Below are 19,382 nucleotides of genomic sequence, written 5' to 3' on the forward strand. Positions count from 1 at the left end.
CTGAAATGTCTAATTGAATTATCCTCAAATTACAAATCCAAATAGGGGAGGCTGTCTCTGGCTCACAGGCTCATTCACTGGGATGTGTCTGCCATGCTGCTGCTTTTCTTTATATTTTCTTTTCTGCTTCCGACTAGGCCTGTGTTAAATGAAACTTAAATACTGAAAGCATTTCTGTTTGCGTGTGCAGGGGGAAGTGATGCCGAACGTAAAGGGAAATTTATTCACGTTTCGGCTCTGAGTTCTTTCTGTGCTGCACGAAAAGGAATTCATGAAATTTATATCAATGCATAGGAAAGGGAAACAGCCAGCTGCTATTTACAAAGAAATTTCCTTTCTCTTTCAGCCACAGCTATACATCATATAAAATACTTTCAGGCAGGTATATATAAATACCATTTAGCTATATTTTTATGAGAGCTCACAGATTAAGGAAACCAACTGCCTTAAAAAAGATTTGATATATCTAGCCAGCACCCATGATAAAATCAGCTTCCTAAAGTCTTGCCGTAATACAACAAGAGAGAAATTTAAACCCATAGGATTTTCTTTTCTGAGTTGTTAGGGAAGGCAGAGCTGGGTCTTCATGCATCATGTCTGCCCTGTCCTGCACTCACCCCGGCACCCCTGGAGGCTGGTCAGGACTCTAGTCAATGCAATAATGCTTCTTTCATGGATGTAATACTTTTTATAGAATTTAATAATACATTATACGGGGGGTTTAACTACCTACATCCAGCCTCAATCATTTTGTTACTGAACTTTAATTTGTCCAATGACTGCCTGAAACAAGGGCTCAGAGTGAGTGCTGGTGCTGCACACTATATCCAGCACTTGCACCATCCCTCCTCTCCCCCAGAAAATAACCCTTGAGGGACTGCACACTTCATCAAGGCATTGGTGCCTCCCCCTGTGTCTCCCAGGACATCCCATGTGCTCTGTGTTTGCTGCTCAGGTAAGGAGCCGTGCCAGGGCTCACAGCCCTGCCCGGATGCTCACACCCACACGGGCTGGGCTGGTAGGACACTCAGTCTAAGCAGGAGAATTGCCAATCCTTATGCATATATCAGGCTGTGCCATGGTGCAAGAGAGAAGCAGCAGGACAAGAGTTTAAATGTTGCAGTGAGTGCTTTTGTTATAACTAAAGCCAAAAGTAAAACAAGTTCAGAACATGCCAGCTATCTTGCTATTAATATTCTTAATATTTTTTCCTGAATACTAAAAAACTTAAGTTTTAGGCCACTTTACAAGGGCAACTTCTCTGTAAACTCAGACAACTGGTTCTGTGCTATAAATACGGTTGAAGACATTGCAATTATGAAAGAACCTTAAGAAATGGCTTAGATAAAATCTTTATTAATGGAAGATCAGCTCTGAATGGATATTTTTGGTAAGAAAGAAACATATTAATATTAAAAATTTTAACACTTCAGTAATTGAAGACTAATACATGCTATAACATCAGTTGTCAGTTTTTTTTTTTTTTTTTTTTTTTTTTAACATTTGATTCCTTTATGTGCAAAGATTATACCTGCATGAATCAAGTATGCCCAAATAAAAGCATCTTTTAGAAATGGAGAAAGTTCTGATTTGGAACTTACTGTACTGGGCATCTTTTAAAACGTGCCCAGATGAAAGCAGTGAAAAGCACTTTATGATTTTATATTACCAGAATCACAGAATACACATCTCTCTCATTACAATTTCTTGTTCCCTCTCCAAATGATATTAAACCCCAGTGATCTAATTTCTCTCTGGGTGTCATAACACTGGTTCCCAGTGATGGGATGGTGAAGGAAGAGATCAGGCATCATCAGGCTCTTCAGCGAAGTTGCTGCACCTCATATTATTTAGCAAGGTTTTCAGCTATACTCAAGACATAATCCTGGTTTCAGGTTTGGAGCTCTTTTACTGTACTCTAGTCTAATCAGATTTGCACCCAATCCTCCCATTGCTTGTTGTGACCATCTCATCATAACTAAAGCCAGACAAGAGCTCAGCCAAACAGCAGTGAATTTGCGGCAGATACTGTTAGTAGGACTTGAGGGACCACACCAGGGTGTGTCCTGCTCTCCAAAGTGACATTTCTCTTCCTCTGCAGGCTGGAGGTAAGGATGTTGACCCAACATTTTGATGCCTGAAGCAGAGCTCAATGACTTCCAGAGGCATTTTCTCTCTCAGTGGTGACATAGAAATTTTGACATGGAAGTTTTCTTCTGCAAAACCTGTCTTATATTTAAACTTGATGGATACCATAGTTTATGGCATAATCGTTATTGCTGTAATTCATTAAACTGCCCCTCAACCACTTTGCATCATAGAATCATATAATATTTAGGTTGGAAAAGAATTCTAGGATCATCAGGTCTAACCACTTATCCAACACCATCACATTCACCACTAAACCACATCCCCAAGTGCCACATCTACATGTCTTTTAAATAGGTCCAGGGTTACTGACTCTATCACTTCCCTGGGCAGCCTCTTCCAATGCTTGAAAACCCTTTAAAGATAGAAGTTTTTCCTGATATCTGATCTAAAACTCTCCTAGTGCAACTTGAGGCCATCTTCTTTTGTCCTATCACTTGTTATCAGTAGAAACTGATCTCCATCTTGCTAGAACCTCCTTTCAGGTACCTGTAGAGAGAGATAAGGTTTTCCCTGAGCCTCTCTTTCTCCAAACATTCCCAGCTCCTTCAGCTGCTCCTCATAAGAGCATTGTAGTTCAGACTCTTCATGTTCCCAGCATGCTAGATTTGCTGTTGCTCTGTCTTGTTTAAGATTTTTTTTCCAAACTGGGACATGAAATAATTCCTAAGGTACCAGCAAGAACTGTTGGGGAATAATGTTTTGGGAACTAAAGACAACCAAAATGCTTCCCTATTTAAATAAAATCCTCCCATCCCATGGCAGGTGTTAGCTGACCTCACACAGGTACCTGGCAGTCACTGGGGAATTACTTCAGCCTCCTTGTCTAGCTGGGGAAGGAGGAGCCCTGCTGTGAAGGAGTGCAGGCTGTGGCAGCCCCTTGGCTTCCAAGGGCCTCACAGGCTGTGCTTTTCACCTCTGTCTGGTAAAGGCACAGAACTGGGACGGGGCAATCCCAGCCAAAGGACCCAGGTTTAGCTACAGTGTGTCAGTATCCATCTGCTGAAGGGCTGGTCCATAAACTGCTTTTGTTCTTGAGTGGAAATGGAGGGTGAAACCCATCCAGGGAGTTAGAATATAAATGGTGAACATTATCTCTTGCATCAAAATAAATAAAGATATGTAATATGTAAAAGATGAAGAAATCACTTTAAAACTAGACTACAAAACTTCCAGCCCCTCAGCATAAGAGAAAGGATTTTATGAGCTTTGGGGGGCTGCAGGAATGCATGAGTATAATCCCTTTGTTTATGCACCACCAGCAGAGCACAGATCTGGGACAAGAACTGCAGGGTTAGGTGAGACAGAAACAGGACCTGTCCGGACACATGCACAAGCAGCAGCCACAAGCTTCTCCAAAACCACAACAGAAAGTGTTCAAGCAAGTCTGGTAAATTTGGGTAATAGGAGAAGTGCCTGAAGAGGCACTGCAGCCGTTCCTCCATCCAATGCACTCAGCTACATAGCCAACAGGACACAGCAAAGTTTTTACAAGTACATTTTTATTTAAAATAAAAATTAATTATGGTGCCTTTTTAAAATAGGGTACTGCACAATCTGTATATGCAACACAGTTTTTGGTACAGAACATACTTATTGAGCAATATCCTTAAATACTAAATATACATTAATGGCTTGTTTGAGAAACATGACAACATTAACTCTGATTTTTTTTTCTCTTTAGTCATTTAACCACTGATACAGATTTCCTATAAACAATATTCGTTTTCATCTGTACATGTGGTACACAGTCAAGAAGGCAAATCTTAGAATATTTACATTCATGCATTGATTTAAACACACTATTTTGCAGTTTAAAATAATATATTTTTGTTTGTACAGGTGCAGGGAGTATTGTAAATGAGTATCTACCATAGGCCTGATTCTCCATTGCTTGGCAGCATCTATGGTCATGACCTGGAGCAGGGTGCCCACACTTTCTCCATGTGCTGTGACCATATAGCATGCAAGACTGGACAATTAGGTCTCTGTATAGATATATATCAATATATTTATATATTATACTTTGTAGAACTTTCCCCATTCTTTCCATGTCTGTTTTTGCAGCATCTGTCCAAGGCAGAAACGCTTCCCTGGGCACACCGCTGTGTCAGGTGCAGGACAGGAAGGGCAGCAGGGGTGGGGCTTCAGCTCCACTTTCCTGTCTTGTGAGGAATGAGGAAACTCAACACTTTGCAGCTCAGGCCCTTAAGGTGCATCCCCTGCTAGTGGTGATCCTTGAGAAGAGATTTGGAGCTGCTGCTCTCCCTCAGACTGAGGGCAACAGTTTGCTGAGTTTGTCTGGTGGTGGTCAGAGCACAGCAAGTACTTTCTGTGTAGAGACTGGCCACCTTCACATCTGCTGGGGATCTATTTTCTGAATGGAGCTAGGCAGGTCCTTTCTACCCCTGATATTTTAGTGGCTAAAAAGGAACTCAAAATGCTTGTAAGGCTGCATTTTGGGTTGCCAGTTCCCCAGATCCAGGATCACTGCTTAGTGAAGCTCTTACATATCTGGCCTATTCCTTTCCCTTTGTATTTAATTATAGTACAATAAGGAAGCACAGAAGCATCTCTTATATAAGCCCTGCAAGTAATCTGTAGAGTATTAAACATAACCTTAAACCCCATCAGCAAGCCTCAGAGATCACTCCTCAGTGGCATCCTCTGTCTAGCCCCCCTTTTCTAAAGGTTACATCTGATTCCAGTATACTTTTCCAAGCGCCTTTCTCAAAATCACTTTGCTGCAATGTAGTCAAATGTACTTGCGCAGGAATCTAAAGGCAAAACTACCCCATGCAAGATTTCCCACCTCTCCCTGCCATGCTGTGATGTGAAGGGCTGAGAGCAAAGGGTCTGGGCAAGCAGAAGAGCAGCTCTCAGCCCGTCTGCTGCTGCTGTTTTTCAGTGGCCAACGCATTATAAAAGCACATGAGGAAGGTTTGCTCAAGAACTGTTACGGTAATTATGTGCCCGATACATTTATCAGCATGTTGCATATAATGATAGTGTGTATCCACCTAGCAAATAAACTTCATGTATTTCTCTCAGGATACTGCCACAGAGCTGGTATCTGCTTTTATCTTGATTATACAGATGGGTAAACTGAGGCACAGAGAGGCAAAATTACTTGCTAGTAAACAGCAGATCAGTGGCAGAGTTGGAAATAGATCCTAGGTGGCATGTGCTGTATCTTGCAGTGCCCTGCCTCTCCACTCTCCATAAAGTTCTTAAAGTTTATGTTCTCCTGAAGAGTCTTCATGGGGCCTGGGCACAGTTTGCCTGTGGGCTGTGTCATGCACCAGCATCTTCTCTAGTGAGGAGATTTCACCACTGATATCACCAAAAATCAGACAGTGTTTGGTGACTATCTCTTTTTACTTGTTTTGCAAAAACAGACATATTTTGATGGACATAATGACCTACAAATCCCTTTTGTGATTTTGACCTTACAGAACATGCCTTTAAAGCTGTATTAGGAAACAAATAAAATCAACAACCTTTAGGAAAAAGTGCTAATCCTGAGCCCATATTATTCTAAACTTATCTGCATTCATACTTTATACTCTCAGATAAACATGCAACCAGTCTCAAACTATGCCACGTTTCCACATTTAGGCTGAAAAAACTGGAGTAAAAAAAGAAAGGCAAACATAGGGAACTACACCAAAATAAATGTTATAGCTTAAAAATATTCTAGAAATATACTTGTAATATTTTTATTATAGTATTTAGGGGCTAAGTGCTTTCAGCAATCAGCATTTGGGATACTAGACTCAAATTGTAAATTCTGTCATTTTAATCCCACTTTGGATCTAAGAATAAATCATTGTGTCTTGCGCAAGCACACAACATTAATGTGGCTGGGAATGATCATACTTGTGGGCAAAGGGTTACTTGCCTCCTTTCACTTTTGCAATTGCATTCACTTCCCAAGAAAGTCTAGCTTTAAAAAATAATTTTATGCAGTTAAACTTTTACATAGTGATGACAGGCTAAAAAGCTAAATGAATAACTACATACATTTCTCAATAGCCATATATAGCAGCATTTCATTTTATAATTGAAAAGGTACTTATATTTACATACACCCTATTGTTGATAGGTAATAGAAAACTGCAGATGGGCCTGAGCTGAGACTGCTGATTTGAACATTCCAGAGCTTTTTTTTTGGGGAAGATCTGCAGAACATTGTCTTCCTCTACCAACACACCAAACTCTGCATCCCAGGAACAGATTACCCACAGGCCGGAATGCGCTCAAAATCAAGGTCTGATTTCTGCAGTTCAGGCACATCCTTATATAAAACTGAAAGTATTAGTGTGCTGCAGTACTGAGGGACAACACAGCTGGGGGGCAGCCAGTTACCCACAGACATGGAGACGGAGTGGTACCAAAGTTTTATGTCCAGACAAGAAGCCAGGGTGTAAATTTGTCTTTGACTGCATCACTACTTTCAGCACAGAGGTAAATGGAGACATACAGGTGGTGATGTGACACAAAGGAAAGTTTTCAGGAGGTAGGGAAAGACCAGCATCTCAACTAGTCTCATCACCTTTATCCTAAGGGCTACTTACTGAGTCTGACCTGAGATCCTACATGAAATGAATTTGGGTAGATTCAACTTTGCTTTAAATAGTCTGCGTGTTTCCATGTCATGGAAGGTATACTGAACTGCATGCTGAACTTGGCACCACCATCAGTCTCAGCTCAGGAGAGGCAGAGACTGAGGTAACATGGCACAACCAGACCTTCAAAAGTGGTCCTACAAGCCAGACCTGCAATGTCCTCAGCGTGTCAGTTCAGGAGACTCAACACTTTCAGGGAACAGCACTAACCAGTGAATGAAGAGAATTTCAAAGGGCTGCTAGTCCTTTCAACACAATTCTGCCCAAACACTCACACCAAGATGTAAACAGTAGCTTTCCTGTAGTAGTTTCCCTGGGGAATCAGTGTGGTGCAAACACAGAGAAACATGGAATTTCACAAAGGAACATTTTTTAAGATAAAAGTGTGGTGAAAAAAAGGAGTCTGATTATGAAGTAATGATGTTTAAAGCACATCTTAATAACATCTCTTTCAATAGCAATGCTAATTGCTATAATCTTACATTTTGATTTCTTCTGCCTGAAAAACCTTCAGCCATGAAAACTGCATAGTCACCAAACCACAGATAAATTTCCTGGGATAAGTCACAAATTCAGACCAATTTTGCTTGATTGCTTACCAGAAACCTTTGTTCCCTTTTAAATAAAAAAATAGTAAGAATGAAAAGAATGAAGCATCAGCATAGGAAACCACACAGGCTGAAGAAGCACATAGGTGACACCTCTCATCATTTAGAGGGAAGTGTCCTCCCATTTAGAGGGAGACACCTTCCTGTGACCCATCTGTGATAAACTACTGCCACTCTGGCAGATCACCCTCTCCTCAAAAGATCCTACTTCAGAAGCTTTTTGTGGACACTCAATTCAAACGTAAAAGTAGGGGAAGAGAGGAGGAAGAAGAAGAAGCGGGAGGCATTGCAACATCGCTTTCATGGGATGCAGCATGCAGTGCTTATGCCTCTGTGAGGCCTTTTCTCTGGGCAGCCCAGGTGGGTGAGTTTATCCTCCCTTGGAGCAGCAGCAAGCCTGGAGAGCAGCCTGTTTTTCTCTTCTGGATCACTGATGCGTGCGCTGTTTCTGAAATGAAGTCCTTGGCCACAGAGCTCCCTTCGCTGCCTCATTTCACCCACCTTGCGTACTCCGTGTGTGTGCTTTGAAAGTTTGCCACCTCCTGCGCCTTGGCGGGGTCTCGGGGATTATACGACCGCATTGTTATCAACTGTTTTGTTGTTTTGGGAGGAGGTCATTGCATATTCGGACCGACTGGTTCCGTTCTCTTCTTTTCTCATTGGTTTCCTTGGGTGATCCCAGGTTCGGTGATGGACAGGCAGGGTAGGGAGAGAAGAAAGAACAGAGATCAACATCTTTGTCAGTACAGATTGAAAGCGAGGACATGTAAGGTACATAATAGTACTGAACTTCTCCTGTCTATTTTTCCCTTTCTGAACACAGGCCAAAGCAGCAGCTGATTTTGTCAAGCACCATAGTCCACCTGGAAGGTGACAGGTCTGATCCTAAGGTGTCATGATGTGCTGTTGGTGTCCCCATGCTAGTCTGGTAATGGATACATGTGTACCTGTTGCATGAGATGAAGGCTGTTGGAAGCAATGTCCTCCACCACCACTTTCATCTCTGGAACACAGGCTGGGATGCTGGGCTGGGTGTTGGGTTAGGCTCTGCCTTGGGGCAGTCATTACCTTTCTCCTCAAAGTGTCATATCATTCAAACTGGGATGATGACCAGTCATATCCACCAAGGACCCAACTCCTTCACCAGTCATCAGGACATCACTGTGTTCTGTCACTAGGAGTGGACTCATCTGACCAGTGCAGGTATGTACACTTGTGGTGAGACCACCCCAGACAATCTTCACAGCCAGTGAAGAAAAACAGGTACTTATAAAATATGGTTCAGAACAGCTTAAAGTGGACACCCAAAACATGCCAGATGCTTTGTGCCCAAGGCATTTGTGTTTCCCTGCACTGTTTGTAAAGCCAGGCTAGTCTGCTAGCCCAGATACAGGTGTCTTTGTTCTAGGTATCCGAGTTAGTGACTGAAACATGGTGCCCGCTGTAACCTACCAGGCTTCCAGCACCATCGCCTTCTTGTTCTGTTTAGTGGCCACTCGTACTATTTGGTAACACAGTCCAGGATCACATGTTAATTGTGAAACAATTCAGGAAATTCTCAACAGGTGCAGAAAACTATCAAGCATCTGTACATCACAGAGCAAAATAATTTATTTAGGATTTTATAGTTACTCTGAAAAGGGAGACCTGAGCTTGTCCTGTAATAGACCATGTTCCATCTTGTAACTTCCCCCCACAGCTTCCCTTCTCAAAAGTGGCTTAACTTGAAGCTTTAAACATAGTAGGAGGAAGAAAGCTTTGTGCTTTTCACACAGATATTTCAGACATGAGTGCCTTGAGTTTGAGGTGTTGCTGAGGGCAAAAAGAGGACCAGATACATGTATTACAACATTCAGTCTGTGCTATTTTCTTGTCAATGTTTAACAAAACAAACAAAAATTATTAAAAAATGGGTAATGATATTTAATTTCAGCTAAGTATTAATGAAAGATTTATGGGGAGTGATTACAGGTAGGTAAATTTGTTTGCTTGCAATCTCAAAGAAAATACTTCTGATGGTGATATTTTGTGCTTCTCTACCTGGTAAGAGTTAAAGCTTTTTAATATTAGTCATGATTCCAGCTATTAGAGAATGGAAATGGAAGGGAAGGAGAGACTAAGAGTTAAGGAGACTAAGGGGTTTGATGAACTGTTTTTCAGTGTTCAACATGCAGTGCCTGTCTACATCTGACACCAGGTCATGTGGGTCTTTCTTCTGTGACACTGAAAGCACACATTCACCATGCCACCTCTTTGACAGGAAGAATGGAGAATCTGATGGCACTGATTTTTTTTTGTTTTCAGGGCAGGAAAACTGGTGTGGCTGTTTAAACATCTCTGCTGCTTTCAAAAATTCTTTTGTTTTTCTTTTTTCACAGTTCCAAATCTATCAATAGTTAAAAAATGAACACATTCTGGCCCTTTTTACTTGCTGTTTTTCTCCTATTTACCCCTTTTTTCTTTGGTCTCTTTAAGTTTCTGCAGAACCTCTCCAGTTCCATTTTTTTTCCCTGTCTAGACTTCCTCTTTTTTTATGTTAAAAAATGTCTTCTCATTTTTGTCTACATTATTACATTTTCTAGTCGTGATTTTAAGATGCACCTCTTCAGTTGTCCTGAAATTTGCACTTTCGTCTCCCCAAGTTGGTGTCCCAGCACAGACCTGGGTGGACTGGAGGCTGTCCTCTGATGGTGAGATCTTTCTGCAGACTCTGCTAGACAGGTTGCCAGGGATATCACACCACTGGCACTTGGATGCAATGAAAGAGTATTTTTTCAGAGCCTCCAAGTAGGGGAATGGAGATTTTATGAAGGTTCTGCTTCTGCCTTATCAATTGCTCAGGGTTAATGCTAGCAAAACAGAGTAGTTATTTTCTTGAGACTCAATGAAAAGACTATCATCGGATGCAAAAGTTCAGGCTTGGAGACTGCTCTGTTTAACTCCTCTCAATTTGTTTTCAAATGCACAACAGGCAGGGATTTGGGGTCAGACTTGCCCAAGTTACACGATTTAAAATCACTGGATTGGCACAGTGGTGTGCAGTTGTCACTGTGATTAAACTGGCCCATGTATATAGATATACAAAGTCATTTTGGCTTGTGATTTTTCAAGTGCCCTCTTGCACTAGGGCATTGGCTCTCTGCATGTCACTAGCTCTGTGCCACTAACCCTTTTTACTCCAAGTTTTGTTGACTGTTGAGATCCAAGCATGCAAATTTTCTTCTTGCACGTCAAGGGGAACCCTTTAATCCTATTTTCTGCCTACTAAGCCAAATTGTGCATGATCTTCCAAAGTGTAATACTCCAAGCCCCCTTTCAGATGATAAGCTATGGACAGGCATCTATGTATTTCCATTCCAGGGTTGCTCCTTGTTGGTTAAAGGGATGTTTCAAATTAGTGAGGAAATTAGTAGGGAACTATTCATATCTGTGACATACTCACTTGGTGGCAGGCGAAACAGGCTTTTCACTAATAAGTGCTTTGCATTGTTTGACAGTATAATTTGCTATACATTGTTTAGCAAACAAATTGGGTCTTCATGCCAAACATCTGTGAAACTCTGGCCATGCAACTCTGTACAGCTTAGCACACGCCTGAAATGACGCCTCAGAGTCCACAATGACCTCTCCACCATGCATGCATTAACTTGCACGAGTCCTAAAATCAAGAAAGCATCAAACAGCCGTTTAATAGTGTATTTCACAGGTCAAGCTAAAATTTCAGATGAGATTCTGATCACATTATATATTTTATTTATCAAAGAATTTCATACTGGCTGGTCATACTGGCTTGTTCCAATCCTCTGCAGAGTCCTGGGTAAAGGTCAATGTACTGATACACATTCGAACACAATTTTTATGTTCTATGTTTAGAAATTTTTTTAGAGAAAACATAGTTTTTGGCCCTTTACCATGTCTAGTCACAAACTTAGTTGGAGTACTTGACAAACCCCTCCTTGCCAGCTTTGGCTATTGTATAAATTTGGCATAGACCTACTGTTTGTAAGGCAATTATGTGACAGAGTAGTAGGAGAGGGCTTCACCTCATGTCCCATTTGTATACACTTAAGAAAATGTCTGTCTATGACTACTCAGACAAAATCAAGTAAAACCAGAGCAGACTATTAATTTAATCATGACTTTATCATGCCTCATTATAGGCTTAATAAAGCTTTGAGTAGAATAAGATCACTCTGACATGGGAACAGAAGTTTTGTCCAGAACAGTAAGCTGCAAGAGAGTTTAACACTCCCAGTGCAATCCACATCTCATACACTTCTGAGTGCTTCATGCTTGAAAGGGATGAGAGTTTAGAATAAAACCTTATTTCGTAAGACAACCTGAGTGTTGCGAACATGTTTCTACTGACTACATCCATAACAATGTCTCTGCAGAGTGCACTCTGTAGAGTGCATCAAGTCCAGCATCTGGGAAGGCTGGGTTCCAAGGAAATCCAGTCAAGGTAGGAAGGGGTGACCTTGGGCTGGCAGCAGAGAGAGACATGACAAGATCTCAAATTCACCTCCTTCTGGGGTTCCCATACCCGACTCAGCACTGCCAGGAGACACCTGTCTCCACTTGGGAATTAGCTGCCCTGGATTATTCTCTGGGGAAATACATATCCTATTTCTTCCCAAACAGGAATAGAGGGTCATTCTTCTTTTCAGGTAGAGGAGGAAAGACTGTTTTTTGGTGTGCATTGTTGGAGGGGATGACCAGCACTCAGAAGTTCAAAGTGAAACTTCACTCTTTGCTGAGCAGTGGAACAAAATTGTAAATTGTAAAAGCCAACTGCAAAAAAAATCCCTCTCTATATATATACATGCACTGTATGGATATCAGTATCAACTGACAGAGATTTTACCAAAGGTGAAAGCTATGAGGCATTTCCTACTGTCTTTGCACAGTTGTATCTGTGCCAATGCACAGGATGCCCATGCCAAAACTCCCTTTGTGTTTTCAGTTCCTCCCAGAAAGGTGCTTTTAGTAGCATGTAAAGAGCTTGTCTCTCTCCTCATTGCTATTTCACCTCTGAACAAAGTTCTCTGGGCAGCTCCATTTGGCAGCCTCATTTCTGGTGCTGACATGTGCTGGGTTGAGTGTGTGCCTGCTGGTCTCTGGGGCAAAGTGGCTGAAGGGAGAAGGCAAATCAGAGAGCTGTTTCACTTTAATGTGCAGTGACCTCTTCTCCATAACGATATTTTATTAGCTATCAACACACAAAAGATAACAATTTTCAATAATATTGGGTCACATACAAAACACCCATTTGCTTCACAGGATTGGTGTATCCTCAGGGGATACATAAATAGAAATACCCAGAAATATCCACAGAAATATCCAAGCTACCTATTTACCAGTAGAAATCAAGCTGCAGTGGCGTCTTTCTGGGTAACAAAAAGTTGTCCAAGAATCAGAGTAGATATCTGTATAGTTTATTTTTACTCAGCTTCATCTCCAGGGCTAGGATGCTAGCAGTACCTGTGGCAGCTCTGCTGCGAGCTCCAGGCTAGACTTCACTGCTGGAAGCCCAGACAAGATGATGTGTGGGCTACAGTCACACTTCAAATACATCCTTATTTAGCAGATGGGAATGGAAGAATAAATTTTGTCATGTTATTCAATTACTAGACCATCACTCTGCATGTTTATAATTGGAATGTTTATAAGAACATAAAGAACATGAATGGAGGCTGTTTACACTCAGCACTGGGGGCGTTCATCAAACAACTCTTTGATTCATGCTGGCCATCAGTCATCAGAGGTGAATCACTTTCCATGAGGGCAAGTGGTGGGACAAGAGAACTTTCTTTGTAAGACTGGTTTGTGAACAGGAGTCCTGCTAGAGGAGCTCAGTGCATTGACAACAGTTGCTTTCAGGGACACAGCCATTAAATTTGTGTGCAGCCACACACAAGCAGCCTTTCTGGCTAGCCTGGTGCTATGGCTCAGACATATGGGGCTCATGTTGGAGGAGGACACTTCTCTGGCGAAAATCTTCAGAATTATGGAAGGAGCCACATTCTTTCTTCTACCTTTCACTGTCTCAGAGAGACAAGAAAAAATCAGTCTGGATATATTTTATTTGTCAATGTAAAGACAGAAGTCAAAGAAGAAACCCTAATGATGAAAATTCTCTGGAACCCTGGTTTTTCTCTATTAAATTAGCTAATGGCCATATGTGGACCATCTATCTGTCCAGTAAACAGGCAGTACACTATTCATTACTTGTAGGAAGAGGTTACTGGCTCTGCTGCCTCCCACGTACAAAACAAATGTTTTACAGTTATAATAAAAAGCAGCTCCATCTGGACAACTTTTAGCAACACACTCACTACTGCTCAGTGTTTGTCTCCCAAGGCTTTTAGGTGTATCCCCCATATTTCCATCTCCACTCAGGTGAGTTACATAGTCCAGTGTCTAAAAGACCAACCCACTGTCTTGTCCCAGTGTTTATTACTTTTTATCACAATGTATGATTTTTAAAATTACTCTTCCAAGCTAGAAAGTGTTATAGGTTTCTTGGACGATACTACCTGCAGCATTTGAAAGGACTATGTATACTGGATTATTTTCAGTTTTAGACATTTGATGGAGTTCTCCTTCCTTAAGCTGCATAGCTCCTTTTCTCCTTATGAAAACAAATAAGTCTTTTGTGAATCATAAAAGGCCATTCTTTCCCCAGAGACCTTTGAGTACTTCGGTCTTAGCCAAACTGAACCAGTGGTCACATGATAAATCATATTTACAAGAGCAAGTAATCATACAATTTTTAACATCTTCAGACCTCTTCTGTCTCGTGTGGAGAGAGAGAGAAGATCTGTGCAAGTGCTCTGCATAGTGCTAGGAAGATTATGCAAAAGGAGAAAGTCTCTTTCACACCTCTGGAAATCATGTTGCAGGATAGCTTGACATAACTTCAAGATACCATCTCCCAAGGAGAGCTTCTTCTTTTCTGACTGTTCACGTGAGCGTTTTGAAGCCTGTGCTTTACAGCTAGATTGGCTCTGCCTCACAGCCAATTTTAGCTGACCAGTTTCTGGAGTATATTTAAGTAAGCCCTGCTGGCATGTGGGCGATTTCTGTTTTGGGATGGTTCACACTCAAATTCCCCTCCCTGTGCATGGATTGAGTCTTTGCTGAGTGTTTCTGTCATGGAAAAAAAAAAATCCAAACTGCTCAGCAGCCATCCATCAGCACTTAAAAGGTTCCCTGAGCTGGTGCACTCAGGCTGCAAGGTGTGGGGGGCAGATCTCTCTGCAGAAGTGCACCTCTCTCAGCCTGCTGAAATCACTCTGGTTATGTCTAAAGGGAGGGTTTGGACTGTTCAGATTGCAAGTAATTACAGTATATTGCTGAGCCACATGTGAAATTTAAGAAGTGGAATTTAGTCTCCATTTATTTTCAGCAGTGCAAAGTCAGAGCAATTCCACAGACTTTGTTGGACTTGAGGAGGATGTATTCTGATGTTACACAGGAAGAAGATCTGTCCCTGAGAGACAAAGGTGATGGATGCAATCCCATTTCCTACTAAGTCTTCAATTAAGCTAACTTCAGAATTATGCTCCTACACAAAACCAATCTTAAGGAAGAGAAGCAGCTTTATTATTAGGCTACTGGACAATTAACTGACATAATTGATAAAAGTACTTTCAGTGACCCCTCACATAATAACCCACTCTTTGCATTCCCTCTAATATCTTTAAAAGGTTTTATTGACTGAAGGGATATTACAGCTGACATTATCTGTTGGGTGTTCTCAGTGTAGAATACACTGTCAATATGTTTTGATTATAAAAGGAGAAAAATGAATGGGACTAATGTAAAAAAATGAACTCATAATGCCAGCTTTTCAGACTGGCAAAAAAGCTACTAAACAAGATAAAAATAAAAAATAAATTTAAAAATAAATTTAAAAGAAGACATTAAATGCATGAAATGAAAGCACTTTGAACAAAGCCAAAACATGCGTGGAGGATGGTCATGGCCATGACCATGCCTGGCAGTGGACTGTGCGCTGGCCGTGCCCTTCTGGGATGAGCTGGGCACACGCCTGCTCCTCAAAGGCCTGTTCTGTTGCAGTGCAGTGCAAACAGCTAAGGTACAGTGGTGGAGCTCAGTTCATGGTGCACCATGCTCTACTAAGCATCGCAGAAGCAGCCTGGGATTGGAAATATGTATGCTCCACCCAGAAAAATGGGATTATTTGTAACTCTACAGCATTAGGCATGATCTGCCCCCACAAAACTGAGATATTAATGTTCTTACAGGTGCTGGCATGAGGGCAATAAACTTATCTGCCACTCTGTTAATACAAAAACACCAGTGAAAGCCCAAACCTAGATCTCTTTCGTAGTTCTTTGAAATTCTCTAGACTTTCTGGAACAGATTGAACAACTATTCAATGCTTGCTATCTTCAAAGTGTTTAACACACATTAACTAGGAAAACTGGAGAAACATTAGAAGGTGTCCTTACAGAAAGATGTCCATATTGGAAGGGAAAGGGGAGGAGGAAAAAGGAACAGGAATTCCTTACCATGTTTGCAAAATGAATGGCTGTTGATGCCTGTGCTCTGGGTCAGGGTGGGCATCAGTACTAGAAAAATGTGGGGTTGAAATAATAAGGGACAGAGAAAGAAGATGAACAAGGGCTGCTCTTCCCTGCTCTCCTGCTCTCTCTCAAGGACAGTAAGCTCCTCATCAGTCAAGTGACTGTAGATACTGGCATTTTTGGCAATGGACTTTTCCATCTCCCAAATTATGGTACTTTGTATCCAGATATTTTGTGGAATGCAGATAACTACCTTGCTATTTAATCACTGTCAAGCATAGGCAACAGCTTGAATGATGGACTTGATTCGAACAGAAGAACAAAGCTACTGCTATTTCACAGAATAATTTAAATATAATTTCACAACATTATTTAAATAGTATGATTAATTTCTGTGCAGATGAACAAAAATTCTCTGCAGATTTTGTGTTACAGAAATATCTTTGAAAGAAGAGTGTCTGCAACACAAATAAATGCAAGGAGCTGAGAAGAAAATTAAAACTTGTAAAATTAACTGACCTTTGCAGCTATCTAGATCACTTTGCATTAGAGGCAATCTGTCTCTGCCTTCAGCCAGACTGAGACCACTGATTTTCATGCAGCTGCTTCTGGCTTTCTCCACTCACAATGAAGACTCTGCACAGCCAGACCCTGCTCTTTGCAGGATAAATGCAAACACAATGTCCATGGACTGTACAGGATAGTCCCAGCCCTCCCATGCTCCAGGTGTGCAACGGGGCAAGTCCATGAAGAGGCAGAGAAACTAGCAAGTCCTGCTCACCTTGATGTCTATGCAAAGATTTGGTTTTGTGCAGCTTTAGACAATTGTAACTGGGGACAATTTCTGAGGAAGAATTTGAGTTTAGCCAATCTCCACACTGGCTTCTCAGGGCTCAGAGTCAGTGAAGGGAAGAAACGACAGTTCCAGCTTGCTTGGGTGTATTAACATTTTGCATAAGGTTTCATGGCACTGCCTCAAAAAGCAGACATCAAAGGCAGCAAAATTTCTCCATGTGGGTCCTCTTTTCATGGCCTCTTTCAAAGGCTGGTATGAGGAACGACCCTATCTTTCCCCTCCTACCTCACACAGAGCTGGGACCAGACTCTTTATGTACACCTGCTACACACATCATTACCCTCTGTTAGTGCTTCACTCCATCTCCTGGCATTAGCTTGGGCAATAGATGTTATGACATCCCCATGAACACTCTGACATAGGTAATTAGCCAACAGCTCTCCAAGATGGACAAACCAGTAGCATCCTTCTCCAGCCCACCACACCAGGTACCCATGTGCCTGCTGATGGGGGGGATTCTGGAGTGAGAGGGAGGCAAGGGTGTCATGGAGAGGGACCACCCCAGCAGACACCATCTTCTCCCATCCCCAGCTCTGCCCACCCTGACCTACTGTGTGTCTTGCCTTCTTGGCAAGGCTCTCTGAGCAGGGAGCTGTGTGCTGCTTAGCAACCCTGCAGCACGATAAATACTGAGCAGTAAGTACAGGAGCTGCAGGCAAGAAAGGACAGAGGTAGCGGAAATCAGACCGTGCAGCCCCTCAAGCAGTGGCAGCACAGGTCCAAGGGGCTCAGGTTTGGCTGTGATTGATGTGCACCACATGAGTGTCACAGATATGCAGAGGGGGACCCTGTCTGCCCCTTTTCCCTCTGGAAAATGTAGCTGTAGGCAGCAAACAGCAGAAAAAGGTGAGGGGGTGTGAGATGTGATCTCCCTTCAGCTGGGACCCTCAAAACTAGCTCAACTCGCCAGGAGCTGCAGTTGTTCAGCCAGTGGAAAAATCAGGCTTTATTTCTTTTACTCAAAATGCACTGCAAATCCTTTTGGAAAGCAAAGGGGGGCAATAAGGCCACCATGGAGGTTTCCATGGGATTCTTTTGGTGCAGAGGGAAATTCTGGGTGATAAGGAGCTGGAGTATGGATCAACACCCCCACCCTACTACCATAGGTACAATTTTCTCTGAGTCACAAAAATATTGACCCAGGGACTTCAGGCTGCTGTTGCTGGGTTCTTGCAGGTCCTAAGCTCAGTCCTAAACTCAGATACTCCAGATAATCAAGACAGAAAGTTTTTTCAAATGTCTCTGCACACTGCACTGGGTATGCCTCAGCCACAGCTGTGGCTTTTCACCTGCAGGGTCAGCCACAAGCACCCTCACATCAGCTTGCAAAAAGTATGACTGGCTAAAAAATTAAATGAATACCTAAGAAAATTTTATTTCTTTGTCTTTAGGAAAAAATGTAATAAAAACATCATGGTGGACCTGGAACGTCTCCTATATGTTTCAAAGCTCTAGTATTAACTTGTGTCTTCTATTTGTGTTGGGATAAATTAGGAATGCTGCAACCAATATAATTAGACCAGCATGAGCATAATATTCTGTCACAAGTGTGTAAAATCCACCCATGGCTATCAGAGTTGCACTGAGGCAGTAACTCTCAACAATACTTGGCTGTATGGTAGACTTCTGCCCATTCACTGTGGCACCCTCATCTGCTGTAGAAAACATAAAAAATGGCAAGTTTGTTTCTGGTCACACTGAAAAATTAATTTGTCGCAGGACAGAGCATAATTCTCTACAGATTTCTGTTGACACCTCTGTCAATATATCACAGATTAGGAGTGAGCAAGTGCAAAATGATCCATAAGAGAGTATTCTGTGAAACAACTGAACCACTTGTTTTATGCTAAAGACTAAAGCCTCTTGGAGGCTTTCAGTGTTCCTGGCTGTGAGAAACAGTGGGGCATTTTATCCATTTATCACCACAAACTTTCTCCCTAGTGGAATGAGTTTGCATAACTTAGAAGAGACAGAGAAATCCTGCCCTACAATAGTTACAAAAACCATGTAGTATTTATAAAAATCTTAGACTGACAGCACCGGAGACAGACAGAGCCTTCTGCTTTTCTGACCAACACATTCTGCACAGACAACAGCAAAACGAACTGTTCTGCACAGCAGTGCCCATGAGGCTTGGCTGAGCCATCTCTCCGAGTAAAAGGCTATTTTGTCCACTTCACTCATCAGCCCTTGAACTGTCAAAAGAGCCTGACAAGTAGTTGCAATACTTTTGCTATTCTACTTAAAAAATTACACCAACCCTTCTTCATCTTGATGCAAGCAACAAACATCGGGCAGCACACACTACTAGTCCCCTGTCCAAAATCCCCACTGATACCACTGAATCAGCAGAATAAATACAGCAGAGCTCCGCCATCTCCACTGGGCTTGGGTAAAGCTGTAAAGCTCTTCAACAGCTTGTCTCATAAACACTACCCTTGAAATTGTTGCACAACCAACATCCAGACTTTAATACTGTTTGGTAGAACAACTGATTTTCCTTGTATTAGCACTCAGCTTTCATCAGGCAGGGCTACATTTAGATTAGTAAATAGTGATACATTTGAAAGAACACAAGAAAACCAACAAA

At 41.9% G+C, this 19,382-nt stretch overlaps 1 protein-coding gene across 3 annotated transcripts in view; it reads right to left on the reverse strand.

The window, feature by feature from the left end:
- Positions 1-3,633: 3,633 nt before the first annotated feature.
- Positions 3,634-19,382, reverse strand: part of PRIMA1 (proline rich membrane anchor 1) — a 50,836-nt gene continuing 35,087 nt past the window's right edge. Inside the window, exon 4 of one of the 3 annotated variants that reach the window (XM_066188713.1) lies at positions 3,634-8,051. In XM_066188713.1, the coding sequence (XP_066044810.1) occupies positions 7,952-8,051 (100 nt within the window). In that variant the 3' untranslated portion in view covers positions 3,634-7,951. Of the gene's footprint in view, positions 8,052-10,914; positions 11,043-12,779; positions 13,426-19,382 lie in introns of those variants that run through there. The other 2 variants (XM_066188715.1, XM_066188716.1) reach the window with 2 other exon arrangements.

Source organism: Chamaea fasciata, unplaced genomic scaffold (assembly GCF_029207755.1).
Source record: "Chamaea fasciata isolate MVZ Bird 193981 ecotype frontalis unplaced genomic scaffold, bChaFas1.0.hap1 SCAF_7, whole genome shotgun sequence".
In the NCBI taxonomy this organism is placed as follows: Eukaryota; Metazoa; Chordata; class Aves; order Passeriformes; family Sylviidae; genus Chamaea; species Chamaea fasciata.